At 35.3% G+C, this 27838-nt stretch overlaps 1 protein-coding gene across 1 annotated transcript; it reads right to left on the bottom strand.

The window, feature by feature from the left end:
* Window positions 1-7: 7 nt before the first annotated feature.
* LOC144451502 (BLOC-2 complex member HPS3-like) lies at window positions 8-27767 on the bottom strand. The gene is made up of 19 exons (XM_078142367.1): window positions 27724-27767; window positions 25280-25536; window positions 23321-24155; window positions 22469-22581; window positions 20857-21101; window positions 19739-19869; window positions 14376-14606; window positions 13370-13472; window positions 12327-12413; window positions 11657-11814; window positions 10824-10998; window positions 10384-10509; window positions 10057-10140; window positions 9539-9631; window positions 9125-9188; window positions 8075-8301; window positions 7162-7471; window positions 6653-6817; window positions 8-979 (listed from the first exon to the last, which is right to left on the bottom strand). Exons 2-18 carry the CDS (start codon window positions 25497-25499, stop codon window positions 6654-6656), a joined length of 3366 nt encoding a protein of 1121 aa, XP_077998493.1. The 5' UTR covers window positions 25500-25536; window positions 27724-27767; the 3' UTR covers window positions 8-979; window position 6653.
* Window positions 27768-27838: the final 71 nt, after the last annotated feature.

Genomic DNA, 27838 nt, shown 5'->3' with positions numbered 1-27838 from the left:
ACATTTCAAAGATTCAAAGTTGTTTCTTTACAAATTCTACAATATACAGCATAGTTGCCTGTGTGCAGTATTTTATGCTGATAGTGGTAAATTAAATCCAACTGTCATGCTAGGTTTGAAGGCTGTATTTCCTGGGTTAAAGTAAATATCATGTCTGATAAAAACAGAAAACAAATAACCTGGCATAACATGGTTATGGAACAGACCTTTCCAAAATTTGCCATGGTGGCGCTCTACTTCCTGTCTGTGTGTACATTGGGGGTACACATGGTATAGGTTACTCGGTTAATCATAGAGCACTGCTGCTTTCCAAGATGTCCGAACAGTACGAAAAACATCCCTGATTTACACTTACAGAATACAAGCAACAAAGCCCTTAAGAAACGGTACTATGAGGTGATGATACCCCCAATTTGAGCAAAGGCACTGTATTCTCAATTTACTGTTTGCAGTCTGCAATAATCCGAGTCTGTTTGTGATTGTGATAAACTTGAAAGCATTGATATTTTTAAAGCTGTACTAGTTGTAACTTGACAACACAACCAACAATAAATTCACTGGAGATTGTTAAAATACCAATAATTAGACATTGTACATGGTAAATGAGAAGTCAGTTGTATCCATAAGTAGTGTTTTACCTTAAACATAGAACAAGATACAATCTCCATCTATCATATAGAATTTTTTCAATGAAGATCAAATGCAAGGTTGTGTCAGATGTAGGTATCAGTTTCCTACATTAGATTTTAATCAGATTGACACTGGCTGTACTTGTAATATTTACACTATCGATACATAATAACTACTTTATTTCTCATTCTTTGTTCTTTCACAAGACAAGAGTAGACACTGCAGAAACAATGGACCATTACGTGTTTGTCATTGTAATCCTGGTTACCATGGTGATGGCATCGATTGTCAAGGTTAGTAGTTTCTTGATTATTCTATCTGGACTATATTCAACTGTCAACTTGACAACCTGCAAACCAATCAAAAGAAAGTTATCAAGAATTAAAATGTAAAGTTTGGATACAATTATGGTAATTTGATGGGTTTCCAGTAATTCTGAGATGAGAAACTTGATTTGCCTTCTTGACATCAATGAAGATGTAAGGATCATTCTTTTGTCAGAACGAACTTTTTTCTAAAGCTCTGCCAACAACTTTTTCCCACCTCTCTTTTAATCCTAATCAAAACACAGCCTTTAATGAAGTATTAAATTCTACGATAGGTCAAAGGTTGTCAAAGGGTCAAAGGTTATCAAAACACTTTACATTTCATGTATTTTTTATTTTATTTGTTGGCATCAGATATCGATGAATGTAGGACTGTACAGTGTTTACCAGAAGCTTCCTGTCAAAACACCCAAGGTTCATACAAGTGTGTCTGCCAACAGGGTTACCAAGGTAACGGTGAAAGAGAGTGCACAGGTAATAGCATCCATGTTGACTTTTTAAGTTTTTTGTCAAAGTTGCATGATTATGAACAATACATCAAGATTCATTTTTATCTAATTTTTAAATGTCAGCTTAACAGGGCCATGTGATTGACAAATGGGTATTCATTTTGATTTTTGAATTAAATAAACAACTTTACTATATTTTCTACCTTAAAAAAATAATGTGAAAAAACATAGTCCAGTCTGTGTTTGTAACTCAAAAACTGTACAAGAAGTAAACAAGTTTGTAAAAATTTTGTTTACAACTCATTTCCTGTGAAATAAACTTGTTTACACATTTTCTGTTCATTCAGATATAGATGAATGTGGTATTGGGACTCATGGTTGCCATAGAGACGCCTTTTGTCTCAACATACCTGGTTCTTTCAAATGTGAATGCCAAACTGGTTACATAGGAAATGGTTATCAATGTTTAGGTAAGACGATAAATCAAATCTTGTAAGCATACACATGAATGGTAAGGCCTATAAAATAATTGTTTGGTTCCGGTTACCCGACCCCACCTAGTTTTTCACTGCTGACCCTAAACTTTTTTTATGTATTCGAGAAAAAAATAATAAAATTTTGAAAACTGTGAAGTCTCGCAAGAAATAGTGGATGCAGAAACTGACATCAACTTAAAAAGACAATATAAAACTGTTCTTCCAATCTGTAATGGCTGTACATCTGATGAGAAGAAACCAATAACACAGAGACCATAGAAAACAATGGAAAACATAACTACCTGAACTAGACACTAACATGAAGAAAAAATATATATATAAAATAAAATAAAGAAATTTAACTACCCCACCTATTCTAAAATTGAGCGTAACCGGAACTACAGAATTTTTTTTGTTAGGCCTAGGATAAGTTGTACAAGAGCACTAGTTGGAACAGCCTGGGATCCATGTTCATTAATGCTCATTAGTCATATTAAATATTAATAAATACCCATGTTTGACTCAAATTACCTTACCAGTGATGTCATAAGGATAACAAAGGACCATTCTTTTTTTTTTGATGAAATTTGTATTAGGCGAAAAAATTTGTGTTTCCGATAACACAGCCTCAGAAAATACAATTTAGGTTAGGTAGGTAGGTAGGAAGTTTATTTGATTTTATTTGATCTTTTTAATGGTTTTCATTTTTGGAAAAATATTGCTTTCACCCAAAACAAACAAAATGTTCAGTGGTCAGAATACCTCTTCTATGATAGTTTGATGAAATAGGGACAGATGTCGCTGGGGAAAGAAAACAAACATGCATAAAGGTCAATAAGACAAAGAATCTATTATCTTTTTGTTTTAAATGTTTAGAAAAATAATAGTGAGGGTTGAGGGCTTAAACTACATGTAGGGTCGGTCGAGTTATCAAGAAACACAACTTTTTTTATTTGGCCGTAGCTAGCCATACTAGTCACCTATTTTTCTCACCTGAGATTTTATCCTAATCTGATGTGTGCCTTGAGTCCTGGTTGTTACTGTCTTGTTCAAGTCCGAGACATATTCTGCTACCCCCACCCCACCCCCCTCTTTTCTAGTACAACCCCATGCATGACAAACACACTAAGGGAAAGAGGTGATAAAACAGAAGCAATGTTGTATTTTGTACATCTATCCAGAAATGAGTGAGTGGACACCTTGGTCGCCATGGTCACCATGCACTGAATCATGTGGGCCTGGATCAAGGTCAAGATTCAGGTCGTGTACCCAACCAGAAAGCGGTATGATATGTGATGGTGACTCTATCCAACAAGATAAATGCCACTCTCGACCTTGTCCAGGTATCTAGGCCATAATCCTAATTTCAAGACTTGTTATATTGTTACATTAAAATATTTCCAGTACCCAGATAAATTGGACATAACATTTGTAACGTCATGTGGTTGTAAAGTGCCTCATAATTTCCGGCAGCTGAGTAGACGATAGCTCAAAGAAACCTTGTTTTTGTTGATTTGGCCTGGAATCCATGTTTCATGTTTGACATTAGAGTATCCTCCTAGAGAAAACATTTTACTAGTAATATGCATTGTTGAGATTAACAATAGAACTTTAGAAACTTGAGACTCACTGACTGATACTTACCCGGTACAACCAGTGACAGGCAAACATTTACAACCTGACATTGTTACAAACAGGGAAAGTAAATATTACACGAATTTGATAACACTTAGCATGGATGTTGGAAATACAGAGACTTATATTATATTTCATGGTTTGATAAGAATGGTTTTATGGTCTCTTTACAGAATACTATTAAATAGTTCACATTCACAAATACATTTCAAATTCTCCTGGCATTCATGTACATGTAAATAGGCCATAAGACTTTTCTAAACGGTTGTAAATGCTTGCCTGTCACTGGTTGTATTTCTGTCGTTTATCATTATGAATTTCAAGTATATTCCTTTCAATAATTTTGAACTAAATCAGAACAATTTAATTTCTGTGAGATATGTCATGACAATATTAGAAGTATCTTTAGATGGGCATGGATTCCAGGCTACTTTGGGGTTACTTTTTTGCTATATGTTATTTTAACTTAGAACATTGAAAATTGAATGCACTGGTTCATTGATACCATTGAAGAGACATTCAAAGTAAATCTGACAGACTTGAAACTACGTAATGTTTTAGTTAGTATCACACAAAATGTGAAGAATTATACCACATGGTAACTATACATTTATCATTTTTCAAGTTGATGGAGAATGGTCTGATTGGTCGCCATGGACGCCGTGCACAAAGACTTGTGGTGGATTTCGACATCAAGTGAGAGTTTGTGACAACCCGACACCTTCACATGGTGGTGTTTTTTGTACTGGTAAAATGTACAAAACTGAGGCTTGTGAAGGAGACGACACATGCTCAGGTGGGTTGATATTTTAATATAATGGCAAAGTTGGTGTGTTTTTTGGGGGGTAAAAAGGAGCACCAATGGTATTGAATCAAAACTGTATAAGTATAAGTTTAAATTCAAATTTCAATGGTTGCTTTACTCTGTAAGGAAGAGAATGTGTGGACACTGATTTCCATTACATCAAAATATAATATTTCATTGGTTGTTTTCACACTACGAGGAGAAGTGCTCCCGTAGATTTTTCATTTCATATCGATGTTTTTTTCATAATGGCTGCTTCAAGCAAACCCCAAATTCCATTATCCTCACTTCTCTTCAATAACTCCCATGATGCCATACCAAGAAAATCAACATGGAAATATTTTCACTGTGTAATGATAATTAGTAACTTTTTTCCAGTTGATGGACATTGGACAAATTGGGAAAGGTGGTCATCATGTCCAGTTACTTGTGGCGAAGGTCATAGATCAAGGGTCAGACATTGTAATAACCCACCTCCAACCAATGATGGTGCAGATTGTGAAGGAGTTGCTAAGCAACATGAATTGTGTGGTAAAGGAAAGCCTCCATGTATAGGTAAGTAATTGATCCTCTGCCACTAGAGGGCGTGCTGCATAATAGGGGTACAGTTTACATCTTTTCAAATGACATAATAAATTCATCTAACTCATCAAACATAAGATCAAAGTAAACTTTTGTTCCAAACACAAAATATGACCGCCATTATTTGCTCATGTCCAGAAACAAAGTGAAGTACGTGCATATGTCCCATATGATATATCACATTTGTGCCAGGTTTGAAAGAAATTGTATATTGTATGTCTAAGAAATGACGTATTATGGACGGACGGACACACGGACGCACCCCAGGCTCAACAAAATGTTAACATCTTTATTGCTACATTTATTGAATATCTGACTAGAGTGTCAGTGTATCATGCCTGCAGTATTTTCAACTGCAATTGCTACATTCCTGAAGTTCAGTTGCAGAGAACACTGAAAGCATTTGTGCGAATACCTCAAATTTGTCACATTTCTGCTAATGTCTGTCACTTCATTCTGTATTCTGTAGTCTCTTCAAATGTGTATGATAATGTAGCCAATACTTGTCTCTTTGTGTTGCTAGGTAACGAAGGTTGGGGTAGCTGGAGCCACTGGGGTAGTTGTACTGTAACTTGTGGACTTGGACAACAATATCGTCGACGTAACTGTAGGGATTCTACCTGTAAAGGCGCTAACCAATCACAGAAACCCTGCCTGATTAAAAACTGCCCTGGACACTACGGATAAACTATTATGGGATAGAATTATGAAATGTCAGAAATTGTGCCTGAAAACTGGCCAGGACTCTTCGGATAAACTATTATGGGATAGAATGATGTACTGTCATTGATGTTACATATAAGCTATGATGGGAATTGATCAAGGAATTGTTATGACCATACTATAGATAACTGGATGCAATAGATGAACTGATTAACTATAAAAACGACAAACTCATCTATAATATACAGTCACACTTACAATACTATGCAGTTAATTATTTGTGTATATATATGTATTTGTACATAAAGTTTGGATTCATGTAATGGTAACACATCATGGTATTGTATTAGTAGTTAATGTCCTTGTAGTTGTAACCACAGCTTGTGTTTCCATAATTTTGCAAATTTATTTACGACTTCAGTCAATACAGAAAACAGTTCCAGGTTGATTTCAGTACCGTGATATACGGACTACTACATTTCCACATTGACTCAATGAGGCATATAATACTATATGGTACTATAGTGAATCACCCACTCATGCCCTAGTAGAGATAACTAGAAGTTGTTGTTTTTATAACTGTCTCATGTGGCTGTACTTACTGAAGTTCATACACTCCCCAAGTCATCAAACTCTATTAATGTTTCTTAACTTTAGTATTTTTTGATAAAATAAATGGTATGAACCATTTATGTCCATATTGTTTACACATGGACATCAAGCTAGTGTACACAGTACCTTCAACGACTTCTACACAGGTAGTAACAATAATAATAATGTTGGTGTTTTACGTAATTACAGTGCTTTCCCACTCGGTACTCACAGTGGTATTACAACAATTATTACCCCTGGCACGGATCTATAACGGCACAATGGCCCTTTATACTTCAACTCCCTGGGGAGCATATAATCCATTGCAGCCTTTATAAGCACATAGGATTAAAGCATTCACATTGCAACCTCCATCCTACCAGGTACCCAATTAATTTAGTGAATTATAACAGATGAATCATTTTCAGTAGTTAAAGGTTTGGTGAATTTGGTCAAAAATTAATGAAAAAATATGGATATGACATGAATCCTTACCTTACGACATAACTTGCTGGAAAACATGATTCTGCAGTTGGTCAGCTTTGTGTTTCATGTAGCATCTCTCTATGTATGGTAGGAAGATTTCATTGGAGGCACTGGAGGGAAGAATACCCAACAAACTACCAGGTTCAAGTAATTCAGCAACAACCGACAAGACACCTGAATTTTGCAAAAAAAAATATATATATATTTTGCACAATTGCCAAGAAACACGAAACTCTATTTCACCACTATTGTTGTCACACCGGTCCACCATTGCATCATGGGAGTTAGTAGATATACATATTTATTAGATGAACACTGAATATTCATGACCATTTATCTACGGGTAATAAGTACTAGTATTAGGAGTTGCGCAATCACACAAAGTTTGTGACATGAAATAACTCTCCAGAACTCAAAGTTTATGAAAATACATCTATTTCCTGGAGTAGCATTCCCTTTAAATTTCATACTATTGAAATTACCCAGCTTACAAAAGTTATGGCTGTTTATAAACTTACCTTTGAAAGCGTCCATGTACAGAGAGTGTTTATTTGCCAGACTGTCGAAACGACTTTCTTCAAAACTCACTTTAGTTTGTAACATTTGCAGCAATGCTACCCAACTGTCATTCTTAGAGACAAGCATTGAGTTAGCATAGTCTAGTGTTAACTGTGGGTAGTTTTCAACGATGATCTTGTTAGCAGCATTGATGTCAAGTCGTGATTGACATAATACTTGTAGAGATACATGTCCTTTAACATCTATGTCTAGTAGTTCTAAAACTTGTTGTGCTGTCTCCTGGCTTGTTTGCTTCCAACAAAGAAGTGACTGAATAAAAAAAAAGATAAAAAAAACAACCATGTCTTGTAGTATGTTATCACATGATTGATATGAGATGGGGGGATAACATCTAGATCTGATCATATAATTGGATGTTATTCCTTGATATTTTTCTTTGCTCAGCAGAGGAAAATACAAGTGACCTAAGGGGTGTTGCCACTATGAGTCGCTAGACTTGTAGTAATACAATGAGTGACACTGAAGTAAAGCACTTTCTCTGTGCTACACTCATTATAGCATTTATATCAAGTGTACATGTATACTGTTTCAATTGGTTTATTTACAAGCCTGGCATGTGGCCTTTCTAATGTGGTCAATTAGCAAATGAAACAGTATACTTTTACACTTGATATGGATGCTATAAACGATTGTGGTACATACAGAAAACGTTTTACTTTAGTGTTATGGGTTGTATTAACAAATGAAAGAGTATACTTTTACACTTGATATGGATGGTATAAACGATTGTGGTCCATACAGAAAATGCTTTACTTTGGTGTTATGGGTTGTACTTGATATGGATGCTATATACGATTGTGGTACTACAGAAAACGTTTTACTTTGGTGTTATGGGTTGTATAAAAAACTTACCTGTAGTTTAAGTAGATCTTCATTACAACAACAGCATGGACATGGTTCTGATGGGTCCCTAGTTGGACTATATCTAATAGTCTGTGGTGAGGATGGCCTAAGTCCACGTGGGGATCCAGATTTCATGAAACCCTGGGGAGATGTCGTTCTGAAACCTTGGGGTGGAGAAACTCTGGCAAAACTTTGAGTTCTGTAAAATTCACACTGCTGAACCAAAGATCTGTTGCCTGGTATGAAAGTACAAGACAAGACAAGATTATTGGAATGAAGATTAGTTTATACTATTACACCTCACTGGTACTATAGACACTGAAATTGGCTAGAATGGGACACATGATATGCTAAAAAATGTTATATAACATGGAAGATGAGCGTGAGATGCAATGTTGCCCAGTCTGCTTTGATGTTGCCCTATCGCATGCAGCGATGGTGTTCTATGACATCATTATTACTACTGTGTCTACATTCTGCGTATAGCAAATTGTTGTTCACCAACGTTTGACACCGGCGTTGAGTTACATGATGGTGACTAAAATGGCATGCAAAACTATAGGCAACAGAGTTGGATGACATGTTAGTGCAGATGGACAGTTAGCATACAAGAATGGCGACAAACAATACTATATCGTGTTCAAGAATGATAGCTGGACCACCAGAAACAGTAATGTAGTTTACGAATCGATAATGATGAAATATAAGATAATGCAATTTCACTACAATTTATCACTTTCAGTATGGACATTAGAAAAGAAATATCTTTGAGATTAATTTTTATAAAAATTCAAAATGTGCAAATTCTGAAGATTATTTTACTGGCTATATTTGTCAAGTCATTTCCATCAACTATGGTGTTTGTCATCTTTTTTTGAAAATTTTTGCAAAATTGATAATTAAGTTTCACAGAAATCTGATGTGTTTTGGTTTTGTAACTTACAATGTTGATGAGAAAGGTTTCCTTTGGTATGATATGTGACATACTGCAAATGACAGTGAAACACAACTGATTTTTTTTTTTTTTTTTTTTTTTTGAAACACAACTGATAAACTTACCTTGAAATGGTGGTAGTTGATCCAACCATGCATGACGTGAAACAAAGTGACCATTACCCCTTGGCTACAAAAAAGTTAAATTGAAAAGGATTTGAAATTAAAATCTTAAGGCTGTGAAATATCAAAATCTTTATTTTGTTATTTATTTTTTATGTTTATTTCAGAAAATGTATCCACATAAAGAGTATAATCCAGAGGAAATTAAAAACTCCTGTTACATCAAACTTTCCACAACATACTATTAAACGAAATCATATTTTACATAATAATTTGACGAGTCAGATTGCACTGTGGTTTTGAGTCTCAGCAAAAATAATTCTATATTGCATTGTTATATAATATCAAATTTAGTCTTAAAATGTAAAATGTAAATAAAATGTAATAATGTGATGTCAAATCAAACTATTTACTTACCAGATGACTGTGAGGTAGTGACTTTGTGTTTCCACTTAATTGGTCCTTGTTTTTATCCTTCAATCTGTTGATGTAGATTTGGATCAGTAATTTCTGAAATCAAATATGATTTAGATTTAATATGTGACAATGAGATTGAACAACTAAATATATATTTTTTAAAGTAAATAATTTGCAGTTACATGTAGATATAAATTGTACTCTCATATGATGATTTCTAAGTCACACTTCACATACCGGTACCCTGGTACACTTCACATAATACCCTGGTACACTTCAAACAACATACATGTATATACTACAGTTGAGAATGCAAGTAACAGAAATAGGGTAGAAATGTACACAAATTTATGTTTTTATGTTAACATAGTATAATCTGGTGAGAAAACTTGAAAAATATAATGTACTTAATTTACGAAATACAAATGATGTCTTTGACAGACAAAATTTCACTTATTAATGCCTTATCAAATATGTCCTGTCTGTCTATCTATAGAATTCAGCAAAGTTTCACTTACCAATGCCTTATCAAAGATGTCCTGTCTGTCTATAGAATTCAGCAAAGCTTCCAAATAATCCCTGACATGCATGTTAAGATGTAGCTCTTCTGTGTGTACCTGTGGAAAGAAAGGTCATGGGTCATGTGAAATGAGGTCAAAGGTCATGCATAACAGAGATTCTCCAGGATTGGTCATTCAAGTAGTTATGTTGCTAATTAAATCAAAGATGCTGGGATTTCAGTGACATTGAAAAATAAGAAGAGAACCTAGCAGAATGTAAATTCAACATTCAAGGGAGTTAGAAAAGACTGAGAAAAGGGAATAAACAAATAATAAATATGAAACTTTTATCATAGAAAAAAATATACTTACATCTAACAGATCCAGGGCTTTATTCAGGTCTACTGTCTTATTGTCATGGAGATGGACCAACACTGATATTACTACTTCTGGTCTGTGTCGTCGTAGCAACTGACAAGACATAATGATCAGAAGACAGTTACCAGTGGTATACATGTGGAAATGTGGTCAGTTGTATTTTGTTTTTGTAATCTGAGCATATTCATGGCATGATATGCATTATATGCTCATCATTTTTAATAAACAAACATATTAATATCAGTATTCTCTTTAATGTCACAGAACAAAGTTAACTCTTCTATACTACCATTTCTGACTAAAATATGTTGTTTTCATCTCAAAAGTACAGGGTTGCTCAATTTGACATACCATGACCTTTGAACTCATGAGTTCAAAGGTCAACTGAGAAGTAAAAGTAGATTTACCTGTGCTAAATGTGAGAGCTGTGTCTGAGTGTTATCCAGTATCAAATGATGATTTTTGACACATTTATCAACTATTCTATCTTTAGGCATTGACGATACCATTGCTAGCGCTGACTCTGGCTCACCCAGTTGTAAGTATATAATAGCTATGGCTAGGCAATCTAAGGAAGAACATCTAGGTAAGAAAAAAACAGAGATACAAAAACATGTAAGTAAATGAAATTAGAGCTACACAGAACACCACTACAGGAAATAACGGCACTTTCAAATATTTTGGGTTCAGGAGAATAGCTTCAGGGAATTGGAGGCAGATATGCAAATGATTGATGTTTATGACGAGTAATAGAGCGGTTTAGATGTGTGTATTTATGTGTGTTCTATACACGAAGCATCATAGTCACGTGATTCAAAGCAACCCACGCGTTCTGTATCAGATGCTACGTCAAAATAGTGGTCTACACATAACTGTAAATATATGTGTTAAGTTTTTTCTATGAAATGTCGTATTTTTTATATCAAAGTTTGGAAGCATAACTGTAAACTAATTGTTCGGTTTTTCATTTGGGTAGTTGCTGGAAAAATGGCAAAAATACTGACAAATACCGACATGTTTAGTAAACGAAGTCATGTTTGTGGCCTTCTGGACAGAAGATGTCAACGTGAGTGCACATACACATTCCATTGTCTGTCATGTAAGTGTCCTGAATACGTAACTAAACACAACTTTATATGCGTCATTGCGTGTATGTCTGCACGATAATGCTCCTATAGGCGTACACGTTCTAACGTGTATATAAACCTCTCCTCAAACATACATTGTAAGTTATACTTACACACTAGTAGATGTCCGATTTGTGTTTTGACTGTTTGCCTGTAGAAGTGACAATGCTGTTTCATCACTGAAGTTGATCAGTTCAGAATTCAAAATAACAGCTGATAATTTGTCACGTTGATACCTGCTGTAAATCTCCAATATTAAGTCACCAGTCTCCTACAAGATTATCAAATTTTGATAATTTGAACAAAAAAGTTTTGTATCATTTTTTAATTAGAGTGTTCCAAACATTTTTGTATAAGGGACGATCGCTCATGTATACAGCTGAAAGAGAGAAAAGTAGTCAGAGAAAGAAGAAAACATGTTTTATATCACCACAAAAATTAATGAGTTGATTCATCAATATCAAACTCAAAGTAACTTTTATTTCACCACATAAATTAATCATTCAATCAATCAATCATTCAACCAAATAATAAACTAATCAATAAATGGATCGATCAATAAATTACATGCTCACTGCACCCTGTGATCATAGGATTGGTGTCAGAGTGATCACAGCATTGAGTGCCAATGAGTAACAGTGAAATCTGCAGTCTTGCAGTTATACTCGGATTAAATGGTGATGACGTAAATTTTGGGTTTATCCAAAACTTAAATATTATACAGAATATACAGAATGATTTTTTCATTTTATGATATACATCTTTATTTTTTTGTAAACCTACCTCATCGATGTCATCAGACAGTGGTCTTTGTGAAAATAAAATATTATTTAGATAATGAAGGAGTCCTTGATATGTGAATGACAAATCCTGTCAAAAATAAAATTAAAAAAAATTAATGTCCAAAAAATTTGTTCTAGACACACTACCCTTTTTTTCTAAAAATTAGTCAATTTTTTTGTACTAAAAAGATTAGTGCTTATCTACTGCGTATTTATTTGATATCTACTTTTAACACAAGTTGCATATTTCCAAATCTGAGAGACTACAGCGGTTCAATGGAGTCCACAGTCACGATGGGTGAATGGTTAGAGTGGCCAGCTTGGAATCTGCAGGTTGCAGGTTCGAGCTTTGTCATTGCTGTTTGTTTCTGAATGGCTAAAGTTCTTAGGCAAGATTTAAACCACGGTTGTACCTCAGTCAACCCAGCTGTATAACTAGGGACCTGGTAGGATGTAGGTTGCAATGTGAATGCTTTAATCCTATGCACTTATAAAGGCTGCAATGGATTGTATGCTCCCCTGGGAGTTGAGGAAGTAGAAAGGGCCGCTATGCTACTATAGATCCGTGCCAGGGTAATAATTGCAACATGCTTTGAGCATGGCATGGAAAAGTACTATATCAAAACCAACATTGTTATATCTATTTATAATTGGGTGGTGCAATGTTTCTTCCCATCTCACACTTTTTTTGCTATGAATTACAAAATAACTAAATACAAACAAAATGCAGGCACGCATAGCATGCAAGCACATGAAATCTCTCTGTGAACAAAAATATACAGTTTTGTGTTTGAATCGTCCTTGTTTCATCAGATAGTGATGTTAATTTGTGTTCACAGTAAGATAACCTGTAGTATTTTATATGCTTGCTAGCTATCAGTCTATCAGTGTCTGTTTTTTGTTTTATATAATTTTTAACAAAAGACGTTGTGTAACACATAAAAAACATTGTGCTGCCTAATTGAAACTTTATAGTCACTCTGGTTTGGTAGCAGATATAGTTTTTTTTTAAAAGGTCATGTGAAAGTTATAGTAGAATATTACCTGTGAGGCTATGTCTTGTTTATGTCTCTTGATCACATCTTGTAAGGATACTCCAGACATTGCATAGTATGCAACACTTAAGACATGGTCACTGCTGGAATCCCTGTATGGTACAGTAAAAGAGACAAAGTTAGTTCTGACATTGCATAGTATGCGGCACTTAAGACATGATCACTGCTAGAATCCCTGTATGGTACAGTGAAAAGAGACAAAGTTATTCCCGACATTGCATAGTATGCAACTCTCAAGTTTTGATTACATCACCTGAGTCAGCCTTTGAAACTTCCTTTAATAATAATATTGGGTTCTTATATAGCGCTTTCCCACTCCGTGCTCAAAGCGCTTTACAATTATTACCCCTGGCTCAGATCAGAAAGGCACAACGGCCCTTTAGTCTTCCTCAACTCCCCAGGGAGCATACAATCCATTGCAGCCATTTCAGCGCATAGGATTAAAGCCTTCACATTGCAACCTACATCCTACCAGGTCCCCAATTATACAGCTGGGTTAACTGAGGCACAGTCGTGGTTCAAACCTTGCCCAAGGACTTTAGCCACTCAGAAACAAACAGCAGGCATCGACAGGGCTCGAACCTGCAACCTGTAGATTCCAAGCCGGTCACGCTAACCATTCACCCATCATGACTCCTTTACTAACAACCACCATGTGTTCAGTAGTAAAAGTAGTAAAACAACAATCTAAACTTGCAAAATGATCAACTTCGATTGTAATATAAATGGTACATATAGCCTTCTGTCAAGAACTGCCTGTTTCAGCTGTTATTAAGTTTTCAGTGATATTTTGAGGAGTGTTTTCGACCAGTGAATAGATTATGAAGAGAGAAAAAAGACAACAAACTAAAACTTTTACAAAATTTCACGAAACAAACTCTTTCAATTGGACAAGTATGAGGTACAGTAAATGCTGTTACAAGAACACAACAGTTTGACACATTTTGGACATACATCAATTTGAACTTGTAGGTAAGAGGTTAAAGGTCACTCACCTTGCATAATGGTCGCCAATTTTAGCACATGATTCTTTCACCAATTCAGTGAACAGATTGACTTGACCTCTATCCTCAGCTTTGTACAGTGCCGATTTAATCAATAGGTATGCTTCTAACATTATCTGTTGATACGCTGTAGGGTTGGAAAATTTGTATCGGTAGGCAAGTTCTAGCATCTCACTGTATAACTGAATTGGTGGTGGCTTTCTTAGAACATAGATACTCCAACTAAAACAAAAAATAATTATGACATGTAAGCATACTTTACTGTCTTGTTTGAAATTCATATATCAGGCCAAAAAAAGAAAGAACTATTACTGGTCAGCGTGCACATCACTTAAATACCCCTGCGTCGATTGTTTTTTTCATGTATGTCCATCCCATGCAGTCTGCAGATCCAGGGGGAAACAAAAAAAATAATCTCCCTATATCAGTGAAGACAACTACAGAGCCAATCATGAACAAGCAAATGGCATCTGCCCCACATATACATACACACCAATTCCATTAATGCTGTAAACTGAACCAATGATAGCGCCCTCTACCCACACATTTTTGCAATGATGATAACAATGATAAAGCCCATACCACAAAGATGGAGGTACATTGTAATCATGGAGCAGGGACTTCAGAATAAGCATATAAACTGTAAATGTGTGAAATCAATGGTGTTTCTGTCATGTATGTATGTATGTATGTATGTATGTATGTATGTATGTATGTCTGTCTGTATGTCTGTCTGTACATGGAAATCTACCCGCATTCCATGAGTTTTTCACCAAGATAGCATACCAAAATTTATATCTATTACATAGCAGACTATGAAGGTTTAAAACCACATTACAATTTTTGCATACCATGGTTTTTAAAGCTCCAAAATACATATTGCGGAGTTCATCTTTATTTGTTATGGTCTTTTCAAAGGTAGCTAACTACCCCCCATATTTACTACCACTAGAGGGCGCTGCCTAGATTCTTTCCCACACAATCACAGCATTAGTACACACAAAGTTATCAAGTTGAACTTAATTTAGCAGTTAGTAACAAAAATTAAGAAAAAAGAAAATAATTCTGTGTTCTTGTTTGTTTTTCACAGAATTTGACAGCCTTATTTCTTTTATTTTGCTTTATAAATTCATGGTTTCAGAAATGGCCACGAAAAATCGTACATAGAAATTTCTGAGCATTATAATTCTCTCCGATGCTAAAGTATGACCAATTGAGAACTTCCCAACCTCGAAAATCCGAGGTTAGTTAATATGCTAAGCTGTTAGAAATGTGTTAATTGGCCTCATCATCTATATCAACAGAAATAAAGAAGTGTCGGGTATTTGCATAATCTTCTTTTCCATCTTTTCATTGTATGCATGGTGCGCTCAGACCACTATAGAAAGAGGTTGTCTTGCTGCTAGACGTTCGGGCTTCTCCGGACGAAGTTCGCTGTGACGGCGAACGCCCATCCTTGTCGTATTGTAAATTCGGAATAACACCTGAGGTCTAGCAGCTAGACTAGGACATGAGTAGCTGTGGCCAGATTCATAGGAAGTATTTATAGTAGGAGCACAGAAACTTCAAAGGCTTATTTATTCTTTATTGTTTAGTATAATGTCGTAGCGTTATTTTACAAATTGTGACGCGAACTTGGCCGCTTTATAATGAACACGCAGGACAATAGCCACCTTAGCTCTGAATTATGATTTGAGAACTCTCTGTCAGCAGTTGTGTCGCAGTTCTCTGAGTGCACATTTCCAAACTTTGACCCGTCTTTTTTACACCTGACCCCATGAAGACGCGACATTACACAAATATCCATTATCGGATAAAATCTGATTTTAGATGCTTGCTCTGATTCACTTTTTATGATATTATCCTATAAAAAGTACTCTGTACGTGCGAAGAGTAATATTAGAGTCTAAAATTCGATTTTGTTGGCGTCTGTCAAATCGCTACCTAATCTTGCTGCTAGATGTTCGTGCTTTCTTTCGATACTAATTACTATAAGCGAACGAAGTTCGCAGTGAGGGCTTGCCTTGGATGTTCCATCCTCGATAGCAATGTTCGGTCGTGTGTCATATTGTATCGGAAGAACATCCGAGGTCTAGCAGATAGACTAATCGCTACCATGAAAAGAGGCCAATGGTTTGCGTGATGTTGCGTGATAAAACATCCATATGATTATTATATTGAAACGGCTTAGTGAATACACACAACTAGCACTATAAACGGAGATGTGTTCCAACTCAGACTCAGACCACTAATGAATATTTTCAGTGATCTGAGGTTACACAGACAAGGAACACAAAATTGCAGTCCCGTGCTTTTAAGTTTTATAATGTTTTGCACTCGCAAATCCGTGATCAAAGAATGTACACTTGCTATTGGATCCAGGATGAATAAAGTTTAAACGTTGTAAACCTTTCTCGAATATATTCTGACAGTGATGTTGAATTTGAGGGAAAATTCTGTTTGACAATAGAATAGACTAGCCAAGATTACTGACTACATAGCTCTTCAATGTAAGTGTGAGCAGTGAAGTGAAAACAGCTAGTGTACTTCCCGTTTCTCGGACAAGGCAACATTATATCGCCCTTCACATGCTATTGTTTGTAATTGATAAAACAAAAGGCGTTCTATGGAATATCATATCCCTTCGTCGCTAAAATTAACAGAGACGAGAAAATGACGGAAATGCAAGTTATCGAACATTCAGGACAAACACCTTTTTCAGTTAGAAAAACTTCCCTTTTTGAAATGGAGATTAGTCCCCAGCATCATTTTCACAAACCTGCGAAGAGGCCTTGATTGACACAACATTGTACAGTCATGGACACAGTCTATCTGAAAGACATTCCTTACTGTTCACAAATACAGACATTTCTACTAGGCTACATCCATTTCGTAGGGTCTATGATCCATCTCAGACCGGTTGACCACTAGTGGTCTGAGGGTCCATGTCGCCCTGCTTGCATACGGAGTAAGTCGCCTACAAAGAGACAGTTGTGAAACCTGGGCTTACCTGAAATGCTAGTATAGTAGTAACTAAAGATTTAACGCATCTGTGTTCAAATATCAGCAATAAATCGACTATTTAGTAATTTTACCTCGCCTTGGCTACAAAAGTACTAGTCCCAGTCCGGAGGACCAGAAATCCCGAAATCACAAGTTCAATCGTAAAATTTATGCCCAAGCGGACGCCCGATCAAATGTGGCGGAGTTTGTAAGGCGGGACTTTGAAATCAGTCGGAACTGGAAAAGTTCCGATTTCGACACCTTTTGTGATCGTACCAGCGACTACTATCGTCAAAAAGATGTAAAATGAGTACATATTCGACCGATTGCTAATATTTGATAGCTTTATAAAAAAAATTATATGTAATTATTTTGTTATTGGTGCGAAAGTATTTTGTTTTCGCACTCGCTATAGGTCGGTTACTTTTCGTAGGACGGTGTTGAGCGAAACGCGTGCACCGTCTGCAAGCAGGACTGTGAGCCATGGTACAACATCTGAGCACAGACAAGGAACACAGTTTCTTGTCTGTGATGTGAGGTACAACTACTGACCATTATCGGATTGAGAGGTGTCAACGAGTTCCAGCAAGATGCTTAGTTTAGACAAACAAGTTTTATTTACACATAGCCCCAAAGCATAGGCTGGTGGCGTTATTCACCATATGGGTACAGGTGTAAGAAGGTGCTAAAAGGTGTTACTTTTAGCATCGGCAGAATTGTAATGGTGTAACAACTACTCAGTAAAAAAAATCCTTTCTGGTTTTAGAATTTCTTAGAAACAAGAAACAAAGAATTTTCCCACCAAACTGAGGAAGGAAAAGGTTAGTGTTAGGATCAAGAAATGGGTGAAAAAAACATAGACCGTGCCTTGTACATTCACCATCATTTCTAGAGTTTCCAGATCTGGAACGATGTCGTCTCCTTTCAGGTCTGTTTGATGGGTAGAAAATGTTTATGTTATTGTTGTATTCATGCACTTCAAAATTGTACAACTGTGGTATTTTGAAGACAAATAATTTGTTTACTATAGTTGCATGTTTTTCAACACTGGGGTTCATTTTCATTGAATACGAGCATATGCTTTTTTCATGGAAAAAAATCTTGCTAACATACTTTATGAGTTGTCATATTTCTATATTCAACTGTTGTGAAAAGTGTCAACAACAATTTAACTGAATACAGCCAACTCGATGAGTTTTTTTACAAGAGGAGTCTACTTTCTCCTTGCACTATGCACCAAAAATAAAGTGCGTCTGACACGTCCCAAAGTACAATTCCACCAAATTTTTCATGTGCCAAAATAAATACGACTACAGTAGTCTTCTTTCAAGTACAATTTAGACTTGGGAATCCATTAGTGCACATTGGACACTCGTGAGACAAACTCATACGGGATTTGAACACATTCCTTCAAAACAGTCATACTGTATATTAAAGTGGGTATTTTCAAATGGAAATTCATCTGTGTTGGTCAACCCAAATATTGAATTGAATTTTTGTTCCAAACACAAACTTGAAAATTTGACCTGAAATTTCCAACTGCACACTTCACTGCGAGCATGGAACAGAGGCGGAGGGCGATAGAACTTCTAGGCACCTATGACCCTTTATTAGGCTCATGTGTCCGTAAACTCATGTGTACTAAATAGTGGGTCTGTTGACAAATACTGGTGTACAGTCGAAAATTTCAGGTAACATTTTAAAGTTTGTGTTTGGAACAAAAATTTAATTTGATACTCTAAATGGGTATTATATCGAAAGAAAATAAGAAAATATAAAACTCCTTAAATATGGAATCGAAAAATGCTGTAAAATTACTAAATATTTCTCTTTAGTTTTATGAATGAGAGGGCAAAGTTTCCACACAAAAAGCTTTGCATAATTTGGAATACAATTCCTTGTATTAAGATATTTATTTTCTGTTTTGTTCTGTTTTCACTGCAAAATACTAATACTAAACACATAGGATTTCTTAAAGATAAAACAGTTTGCTTCTCAGGAACTTTCATAAATGATAAATCAAGAATTTTTTTTTACATGACTTTCTTGTTGCATTGCACCATGATAATATCAGTAGATTATCAGAGTATACAGCAACCAATAAGTAACCAAGGTAATGTGAAAATTAAAAGCACTAAAAAATTTGTGAGAAAAACTATCCTTTCAAAAAAAATTTTGTCCAAGTTCACTACAAAATTTGTGAGAAAAACTGCCCTTTCAAAATGTTTTTGTCCAATTACATTGTTTCTTGGCAGAGTTTACAACAACAATGTGACCAGGGTGATGTCATCTTACAAGTATTGCATAGAAATTTGAAATAAAAATACTTGTTTTAGATACTTTGATTTTACCTTTTTGACGTTGGAGATTCCATAGCTTTGGATAACATAACAATATCATGTTCTGCTACGCTCACACCACGGATACCATAGAAAGCTTGGTAGCCAATTAAACAGATATCTGATATCGGTGATGGAATAACCTGGTCAAGTCAAATAAAACCATAATGGAAAAATAATCAATTAATATAATCTAATTCTCTAAACTATTCACTGCATAATATGAACACATCCTGAAAACCTCTTCTTCTGTATCTGAATTTCACTCACTTACAGAAAAATAAACTATTTTTCATTTTTCATATACCGGTATATGTACTCCAGCAGTGTGCCCTCTAAGCCAATTTGATGCACCACTGATGCACACAATTTCAAGTGAAGAACCAAAATTTGATGTTCCCCTATCTCTAAATATGTGGTGACTCACAGTTTTTCTCATTTTGACTCGCAACAAAATTTGGCTGTCACTAGAGGGTGCACTGTACTCCAGTAATAGGACATTACTCTTCATCAAAAAACTACCTGGGCCTGATTTATCAACTGCTCCTCCCAGGATAAACAAATGTATTCCATTGCATCAATGTAAATATACAACAGTAGGCAAACCTTTTTACCAACACTTCCGTAACATGGGCAATCGGTTCATCATGACATTTAAAGTGGCCATATGGATGAGGATTAGGTATTTATTTTGGATTTCTAATTTATGAAACAATTTTATCATGGCTTCCATCTTTAAAAATAAATGTGACACAACATATGCTAATTCATTGTTTGTAACTCAATAAACTGCAAAAGATTAACAAATGTGTCAAATGTATTGTACATACAATAACAAACCTTTTTACACAGCTTTTCTCTTTTTACAACATATTAAGTTATAAACACAGGCTTAAACAATGTTCTTTCACATTATTTTTCAAGTAGGAAGCCATGATAAAATCTTTTTATATATTCAAAATCCAAAATAAATACCCAATCCTCATCCATATGGCCACTTTAATAGTTGAAGTAGATTTAACTTTGATATTTCTATAAAAATTTCTGTAAAGCATTTTACTGTAAATTTGAGGGTACATGTATATGTACACAACTACTTGCATATTGCACATAGCTACATTGTAACTTACCCATTGTTCTGTTGGTTCTTCAAGTTGTAGTAATGCGGCGGCCATCTTGCGAATGGTGTATGTTTCCAGTCCATTGTTAGTGACTGCATGCAGTAAACTATTGGTTACACCGACGTAAGTAGATTTAGCTGTATAGTTGTAAGTTGACAGGTGAACACATTCACCGTTAAAGACATCATACATGTAACCTTCGTGAAATCCACTCACAAAACAACACAGCCCACTCAGTCTGTCTTTCAGACTATCTGAAAAAGAAACAAACAAAAAAACAATACAGATACTGTAGAATAAGATATTAAATTCTGAATCTTATTTTTTTTTATATTAATTTTCACTGAATTGTACACGTAAGTCCCTAGTTACTTACATGGATAAGAACACCTGAACCCTCCTGACATCATTAATACAAACTAATGTTAATTTGGTGTCTGTGCAAATGCAAAATACACCTGTCATGCTGTAGTAGTCACTTACAGCTAAAACAGTCAGTGTTCACCACAAGATTATATGTATATGTAAGGCCAAAAAAAAAGAATTGTTTCTGGTCCTGACATGTCGACAGTTTGTCTAAAATGGTGTGATGGCGCAATTTTTTAATTCTCAATAAATCTGTCACTCAATCTACTATTTATGGCAGTTACTGTTCTATTTATTTAGTACTTTAGAGCAAGTGTGTATGTGGGGGCAGATGTCATTTGCTTGTTCATGATTGGCTCTGCAGGTGTCTTCACTGAAGTAGGGAGGGTTATTTTTGTGCTTCCCCTGGGTCTGCAGACTGCATGGGTTGGAAAAACACACTCAAAATAAGACGGGAGGGTATTTAAGTGATGCCCGTACTGACCAGAAATAATTCTTATTTATTTTGGCCTAATGTATACATTTATCTTGTATCGTTGGAGACTTGACTTCCAAAATTGGTCCACCAGGGACTATAACTGGAAGATTTACAATTAATGTTGATAATTTTACAAGGTTAGGTTGTTGTTGCACTTGATAGATAACAACACTTTTACTGTTGAACACAGTATGATTGTTATTGACGGAAGTCTCAGAAGTTGAGTAAATGTAAACAAACTCTCTCTTCAAGAACAACATTTCTGTGTTCGATAATAACAGTGTTCTTACAAAGTGACAAAAACAACAATCTCAACTTCCTAAATGATCACTGTTGATAACTAATTCTTCTGTCAAACACTCCCAATTTTAGCTGTATATATATATATATATATCTTTACAGAAGTACAACCAATAACACCAAAGTAAAGCATTTATTTTATGTACCACAAATATTTATAACATCCACATCAAGTGTAAAAGTATACTGTTTCATTTGCTAATACAACCCATAACCCCAAAGTATAGCATTTTCTGTATGTACCACAATCATTTATAGCATCCATATCAAGTGTAAAAGTATACTGTTTCATGTGCTAATTGAACACATTAGAAAGGTCACATGCTAGGCTTGTAAATAAACCAATTGAAACAGTATACTTTTACACTTGATATGATTGCTATAAACGAGTGTAGCACATACAGAAAGTGTTTCACTTCAGTGTTACTGGTTGTACAAATGATCCAATCATTGAATTAAAACTCAGAATGAGCTTACCTTTCTGGTAAGTTGGCAATAGTTTCAATGAATGCAAATACTGTCTGTTTACATCACCAGCAAATCTAACGCAGCGATACAAAATTGTACAACTGGTGATTGGAGAACTACTCCTGTAACGTAAAAAGAGGAAACATTTCTAGTTTGAGAATATTCATCAGAATGTGCACACTTTCATTGGCAGTGTGCCCTCACAGGTTGTAATTGGGTTGGCTGATAAGTGCATGCTGGGTATGGGAAACCATGTTGTTTTTGGTGTATGTTTTAATGTGGACATGTCTGTTATGTCTGCAGAATGAAGAATTTAGAAACACCAATACTGTTGTGTAGAAATGAAAGGATTTGGAATATGATTTATCATTTTAATAAGACTGATGTTTTTAGGACCAACATGAGGGTTTAGTACCCTCCTTACATTGTTCTGGGAGAATATTGCACAGAGGTTAAATGATATACATATTGGACCCAGAAGATCATGTGATCAGGGACTCATTTGCATCACATTTGGTATCTTGAAATTAACTTTTTTTCGATAGTCCCAGTGCTACCAATTTCAGAAAGTGGTGGTCTAAGGATGGTGACCAGTAGTCCCATATTTCTGAACTGAAACCAGAGTTCCTCTATTGGAAATATGCATGTGTTATTAAAATACTTTCATGTCTGTAAATGTACCATCCATTAAATCATTGCATAATTACTTGTAGCCTGAGTGGGCTACCAGCTGCAAAGTGTGGTAGCCCCATGACAAGAATTGGTAGTCTGTCAGCACGGGACTACTGTTAATTTTGAGCCCTGGTTATCAATTTTAAACGTTAATACTGATCTTAAGTCCTGTTGACTTTTCTTCCTCACCTGTATTTTCCCATCCATTCAACATTTATAGGATTTCCAGCGACAGCGTCTACTGGTCCAAGGACTTCAATTGGTTCCTCACTCTTATCATCTTGAAGACACTCCTGTATAACACTTGGTGGAATAAAGATAGCATCTTCATCTTCTGTCTTGAAATCCCACATCATGTAATCATCATCTTTTACTTCCAGATTCATGGACTCATCTCCTAACAATGACTCATAGAACGGCAATGACATTGTTGCATTGTCTTTATCCGTGTTTTTTGTGTTTTGTGTATCATCACTGTCTGTTATGTCCTCTTCTTTGTCTGGCGTTGTCTCGTCAGTCATCTCCTCAACTTGATCAGGCAAGGATTGCAGTCTTGAATCATATCTGTTACGACTTCCTGAGTCATGACGTTTTCTTGACCACACCAATTTCACCACTCTCACTTTACAAAACGAGATGGCTGACAAAAAATCTCCACATACAGCGACCTCCAGGATATCAAAACCAACATCAATACTCAGTGCTGGTTCAAAGTCACTATACATCACGTCTGAATTAGAAAGTGTCTTTGTACAATGATAATATAACTTAAGACACCTACCCACAGCGATCACAAAATTTCCGGTCTTATCACAACTTGCTATATGGTTGACTGTGTCTTTGAGCGGCAACTCTACCACTTCCAGCATATTGGTACTGGCATCAGTCCAACGGACATTGTGGCCTGCTATTCGTGCCCTTGCTGGTTGTTCTGGCTTACATGTTAACCAGTTCAAATAAATCCTAACAAACGTGACAGTATGTTGTCTAGTAGTCTTCACTTCTAGAGTCCCAATGTAATTGCCTACAGGATGACACAAGTTCAAATCAGGGTGTGAAAGCTGTTGATGACATATAGTCCCTAATAAGGCGGGGAAAAAATAATTGTGTGTTTCCGATAACATGCTTCAGAAAATAGGTAGGTTAAGATTTGTTTTGATTTGATTTGATTTGATTTGATTTTTTAAATTTAAAAAAAAATGTTTTAATTATATTTTATTTTGTTTTATTTTATTTTACCTTTACCATTTTTTTAATTTTTTTTATTTTGAAAAATATTGCTTCGACCCAAAAACAAACTAAATGTAGGTCAGAATACCCCTTCTGTGATAGTTTGATGAAATATGTACAGGCATCACTGGGGAAAGAAAACAGATGTGCATTAAGGTCAAGTAGATAATTTCTCATCATTTTGTTTTAAATGTTTTAAAAATATTTAGGGTTTGTGGTTTAAACTAGGTTCAGTCAGTTATCGGAAACACACATTTCGTTTTCTTTGACCTAATAAACAAAATCACCAATAAAAATTCTTCAACACCATTACAACACTACTTGATAGCTACTTGTAATGAAAACATTCCTAGCTATAAAGATTTACAAATCTGTAGATAGTAAACCTCAGTATCTTGAGTGTTAGTGCAGGCTGGAATGTGATCTGGCCATAGAAGATAACATTTTCATTTTTTCACCACTCTAGTAGAAGCATAGAACGTACTAGATTCAGAGCTACTCCATTCTCACTTTTGACAATGCACATCAATCGACACATCCAAACACAAGTTGAAAATACACCTTTCCATTCAGTTTACAGTGTGTAATCTAAATTGAATCATTCTTACAAACATTTTTTTTGAAATTTGTTTAATATATCTTAGTCGAAACCAATTTTTTTTTCAATTTATTATAATTCTTATTGCTAATTACGCCTTTTAAAAATGTGTTCATCTTTGTTGAGACAATTTTTCTACACAATTTTGGCCTATTTTCAGCCATTTTTTGTATCTTTTTTCAAGCAGTGCTTTCATTTTTTAAAATTTTTTTCTGCTGTGAAGTGCCTTTAAGCACTGTTGGGGATATATGGCACTACGCAAATGTTTATTATTTATATTATTATACTTAGCTACCTGAAAATACAATAAAATGACTCACCTTTACTATTGTGAAGTATTTGATGTACCAGGGCAACAGTATGAAAACTATGAACTAACTGACAACTTTTCTCACTGTGGCTTAGATCATAGATCTCAATATTACATTGGTCTGTCGACACTAACAATTTATTGCCAACACAAAATAACGCGATGGGTTCCGACTTCGTACTGAACACTTGCTGCGACACAAAACTATGGCAGGAAAATACTCGCACCATGATGATAACTTCGATGTATCATTCCATGAGTGGAAACCTGAAAAAATGATAAAAGGGTACATCACTCCAGGGAAAAAAAAGTGTTTTCATGACCTTTGGGTTCTGGAGAGTCATTTTATGATTTTATATCACATAAATTTCACTTTATTGCAAAGAAATACTACAGAAATATCACCAAAAGACTTTATGTTCCCTAAGAACAGTTTAGATAGATAAGTAACAGGCTTCCCACAGACCACTCATCACAAATATAAACAATACCATCTGCCGACCCCAACTGATACACAGACACAACACAAAGTCCTTGGAACAAAGAAGCTATTTAATGTCATCACATTACATGCTCAGATTTTGACATATACGAATTGAAACTAGCAAGAATTTGAGTCTGCTTGTATGGTTCCCATGGTGACATGTGTGTGCACATACAGTGCCTGCTTGTAGGCAGGAGTGTGGAGTTCTTTATATTTGTAATAGCTGGTCTGGGAAGCCTGTTTCTTATCTATATAAATTGTCCTTGGGGAACATAAAATGTGTATGATATGCAGTCTGTCGGCTACCCTTCAACATTTCCACTGTACCAAAAATTGAAACTCTTTTTCACCTCTTGTGTTCTTTTAGTGGTGCATGATAAAGGAAATACAGAATATCTATGATTCTTTAGGGTTTACTTCCTTCAGGTAAATAGTCATGAATATACATTGTTCATCTAATAAATATTCATATCTGCTAATTCCCATGATGCCATGGTGTACCACTGAATGAAACAATAGAGGTGACATGGAGTTTCAATTTGGTGTTTCTTGGATTTACCAAGTGAAACTTATCTTCTGTGAAATCATGAAATTTGAGAACAAAGTTTATGAAAATACATGTATTTTCTGTCCAGGTGTTCCCCTTTAAGTGCATTAGACAGTACAATATAGTCACTTTGGGACAATAAATTTGAAATCATTATTTACATTTTAATTTGTGTACTACACAACTTGATCAAAAGATGATGTTAATTAATAACCTTCAACAATATTTTTTCCATCAATAAAAGTGCAAAAGGTGCAAATAAAAAACAGTGGATTGATTAGGCAATAGAAATATACTGCTGAATCTACTGTATTTGATAAAATCAATATTTTATGGTTGTTATATTTTGACAACACAATATTCACAGAAGATATAGTTGCATTATAATTAACATTATATTGGAATTCATGATCCAACAGAAGTCCCTCTTGTAGAAAGTGGAAGTCGAGACTCAATTATGACATTGTCCCCTTTCCTAGAATTGGCACTCACAGTCCCCTTTCCCGGAAAGGACTGTGACAGACACAGGGGCGTGTAATATTTCATAGATTGTTGTTTTCCAGGTCTACAGACTAAATATAACAACCTTTTGATTAATATATATTCCTACATGTAAAGGGAAGAGAAGGGAATATTTCTTAGTAGTATAGAGATTGATACATTTGTAGCAGCAAGATTCGTATGATATTTTCCTAAGAAAACGGCATTCTAAGCAATAAGAAAACAACAATCTATGAAATATTACACGCCCCTGTGGTGACAGATTGAGTCTCTGCAAGCAGGACTACTGTCAATAATGTTTTATTTATTTTCACTAGTATTAATTGTAGTATTTATACAATTGCGAGTCCAGTACTCCCTCTACTAACAGGACTACACACATCATGGGTGTAGTAATAGTCATAATATTAGTATCTCACTAATCCATGTACACAACGTAGTCGACAAGAGGATCTTTCATTCTTTGTCTTGTGCTACATCGTGTAGTCTGGATGCCAACATGGTCTATAACTATTAAAACCTGTGAGTGGAGGTATAAATTGTAATGATATCGTAGAGGATGTTTAACTAGACTATACATCATGCTACTTTCTGTTCTGCTGTGGGTGAGGGGAATCTGTGTATGTGTATATGTGCGCGTGCGTGCGTGCGTGCGTACACTTACATGATTTTATCTGTACAGTGTCTTGCTAAATCATAAATGAGCATGCTGATGCTCAACGCTAATTAATCAGGTACGTATGTTTATATCAACTTTGTCCCCTCCCCTTAAATGAAAGCAATCGACCCACACGTATGTGTATTTACAATTAACTCAATAACTGTAAAGACATTCGACATTATGCGATCGCTGCTAAAGTTTACAAATACATTCACAAAAAATGTCTTTAACACGCTAAAATTAAAATCAATGGATACTCACTGGCCTTACTGAAACTTACAGGTACTCCACAGCTCAAGTCACTATATTGCAATCGTAAATGGGGTCATCCCAGGTCATTTAGTCACCTGTTTGCAGCTTCGGCTATAGTCGGTTT

Source organism: Glandiceps talaboti, chromosome 21 (assembly GCF_964340395.1).
Source record: "Glandiceps talaboti chromosome 21, keGlaTala1.1, whole genome shotgun sequence".
Lineage (NCBI taxonomy): Eukaryota > Metazoa > Hemichordata > Enteropneusta > Spengelidae > Glandiceps > Glandiceps talaboti.
Note: the sequence above shows the minus strand (reverse complement) of the source record. Positions and strands in the feature narration are given on the sequence as shown.

What these genes read in the sequence shown, in the direction of transcription:
- LOC144451502 (XM_078142367.1), bottom strand. Translation starts at nt 25,499, where the DNA reads ATGGTGCGAGTATTTTCCTGCCATAGTTTTGTGTCGCAGCAAGTGTTC. An exon ending in AAGATCTACTTAAACTACAG is followed by an intron (nt 7,472 to 8,074) that starts GTAAGTTTTTTA and finishes TTTTTTATTCAG; the next exon opens with TCACTTCTTTGTTGGAAGCA. An exon ending in GTACATGGACGCTTTCAAAG is followed by an intron (nt 6,818 to 7,161) that starts GTAAGTTTATAA and finishes TGCAAAATTCAG; the next exon opens with GTGTCTTGTCGGTTGTTGCT.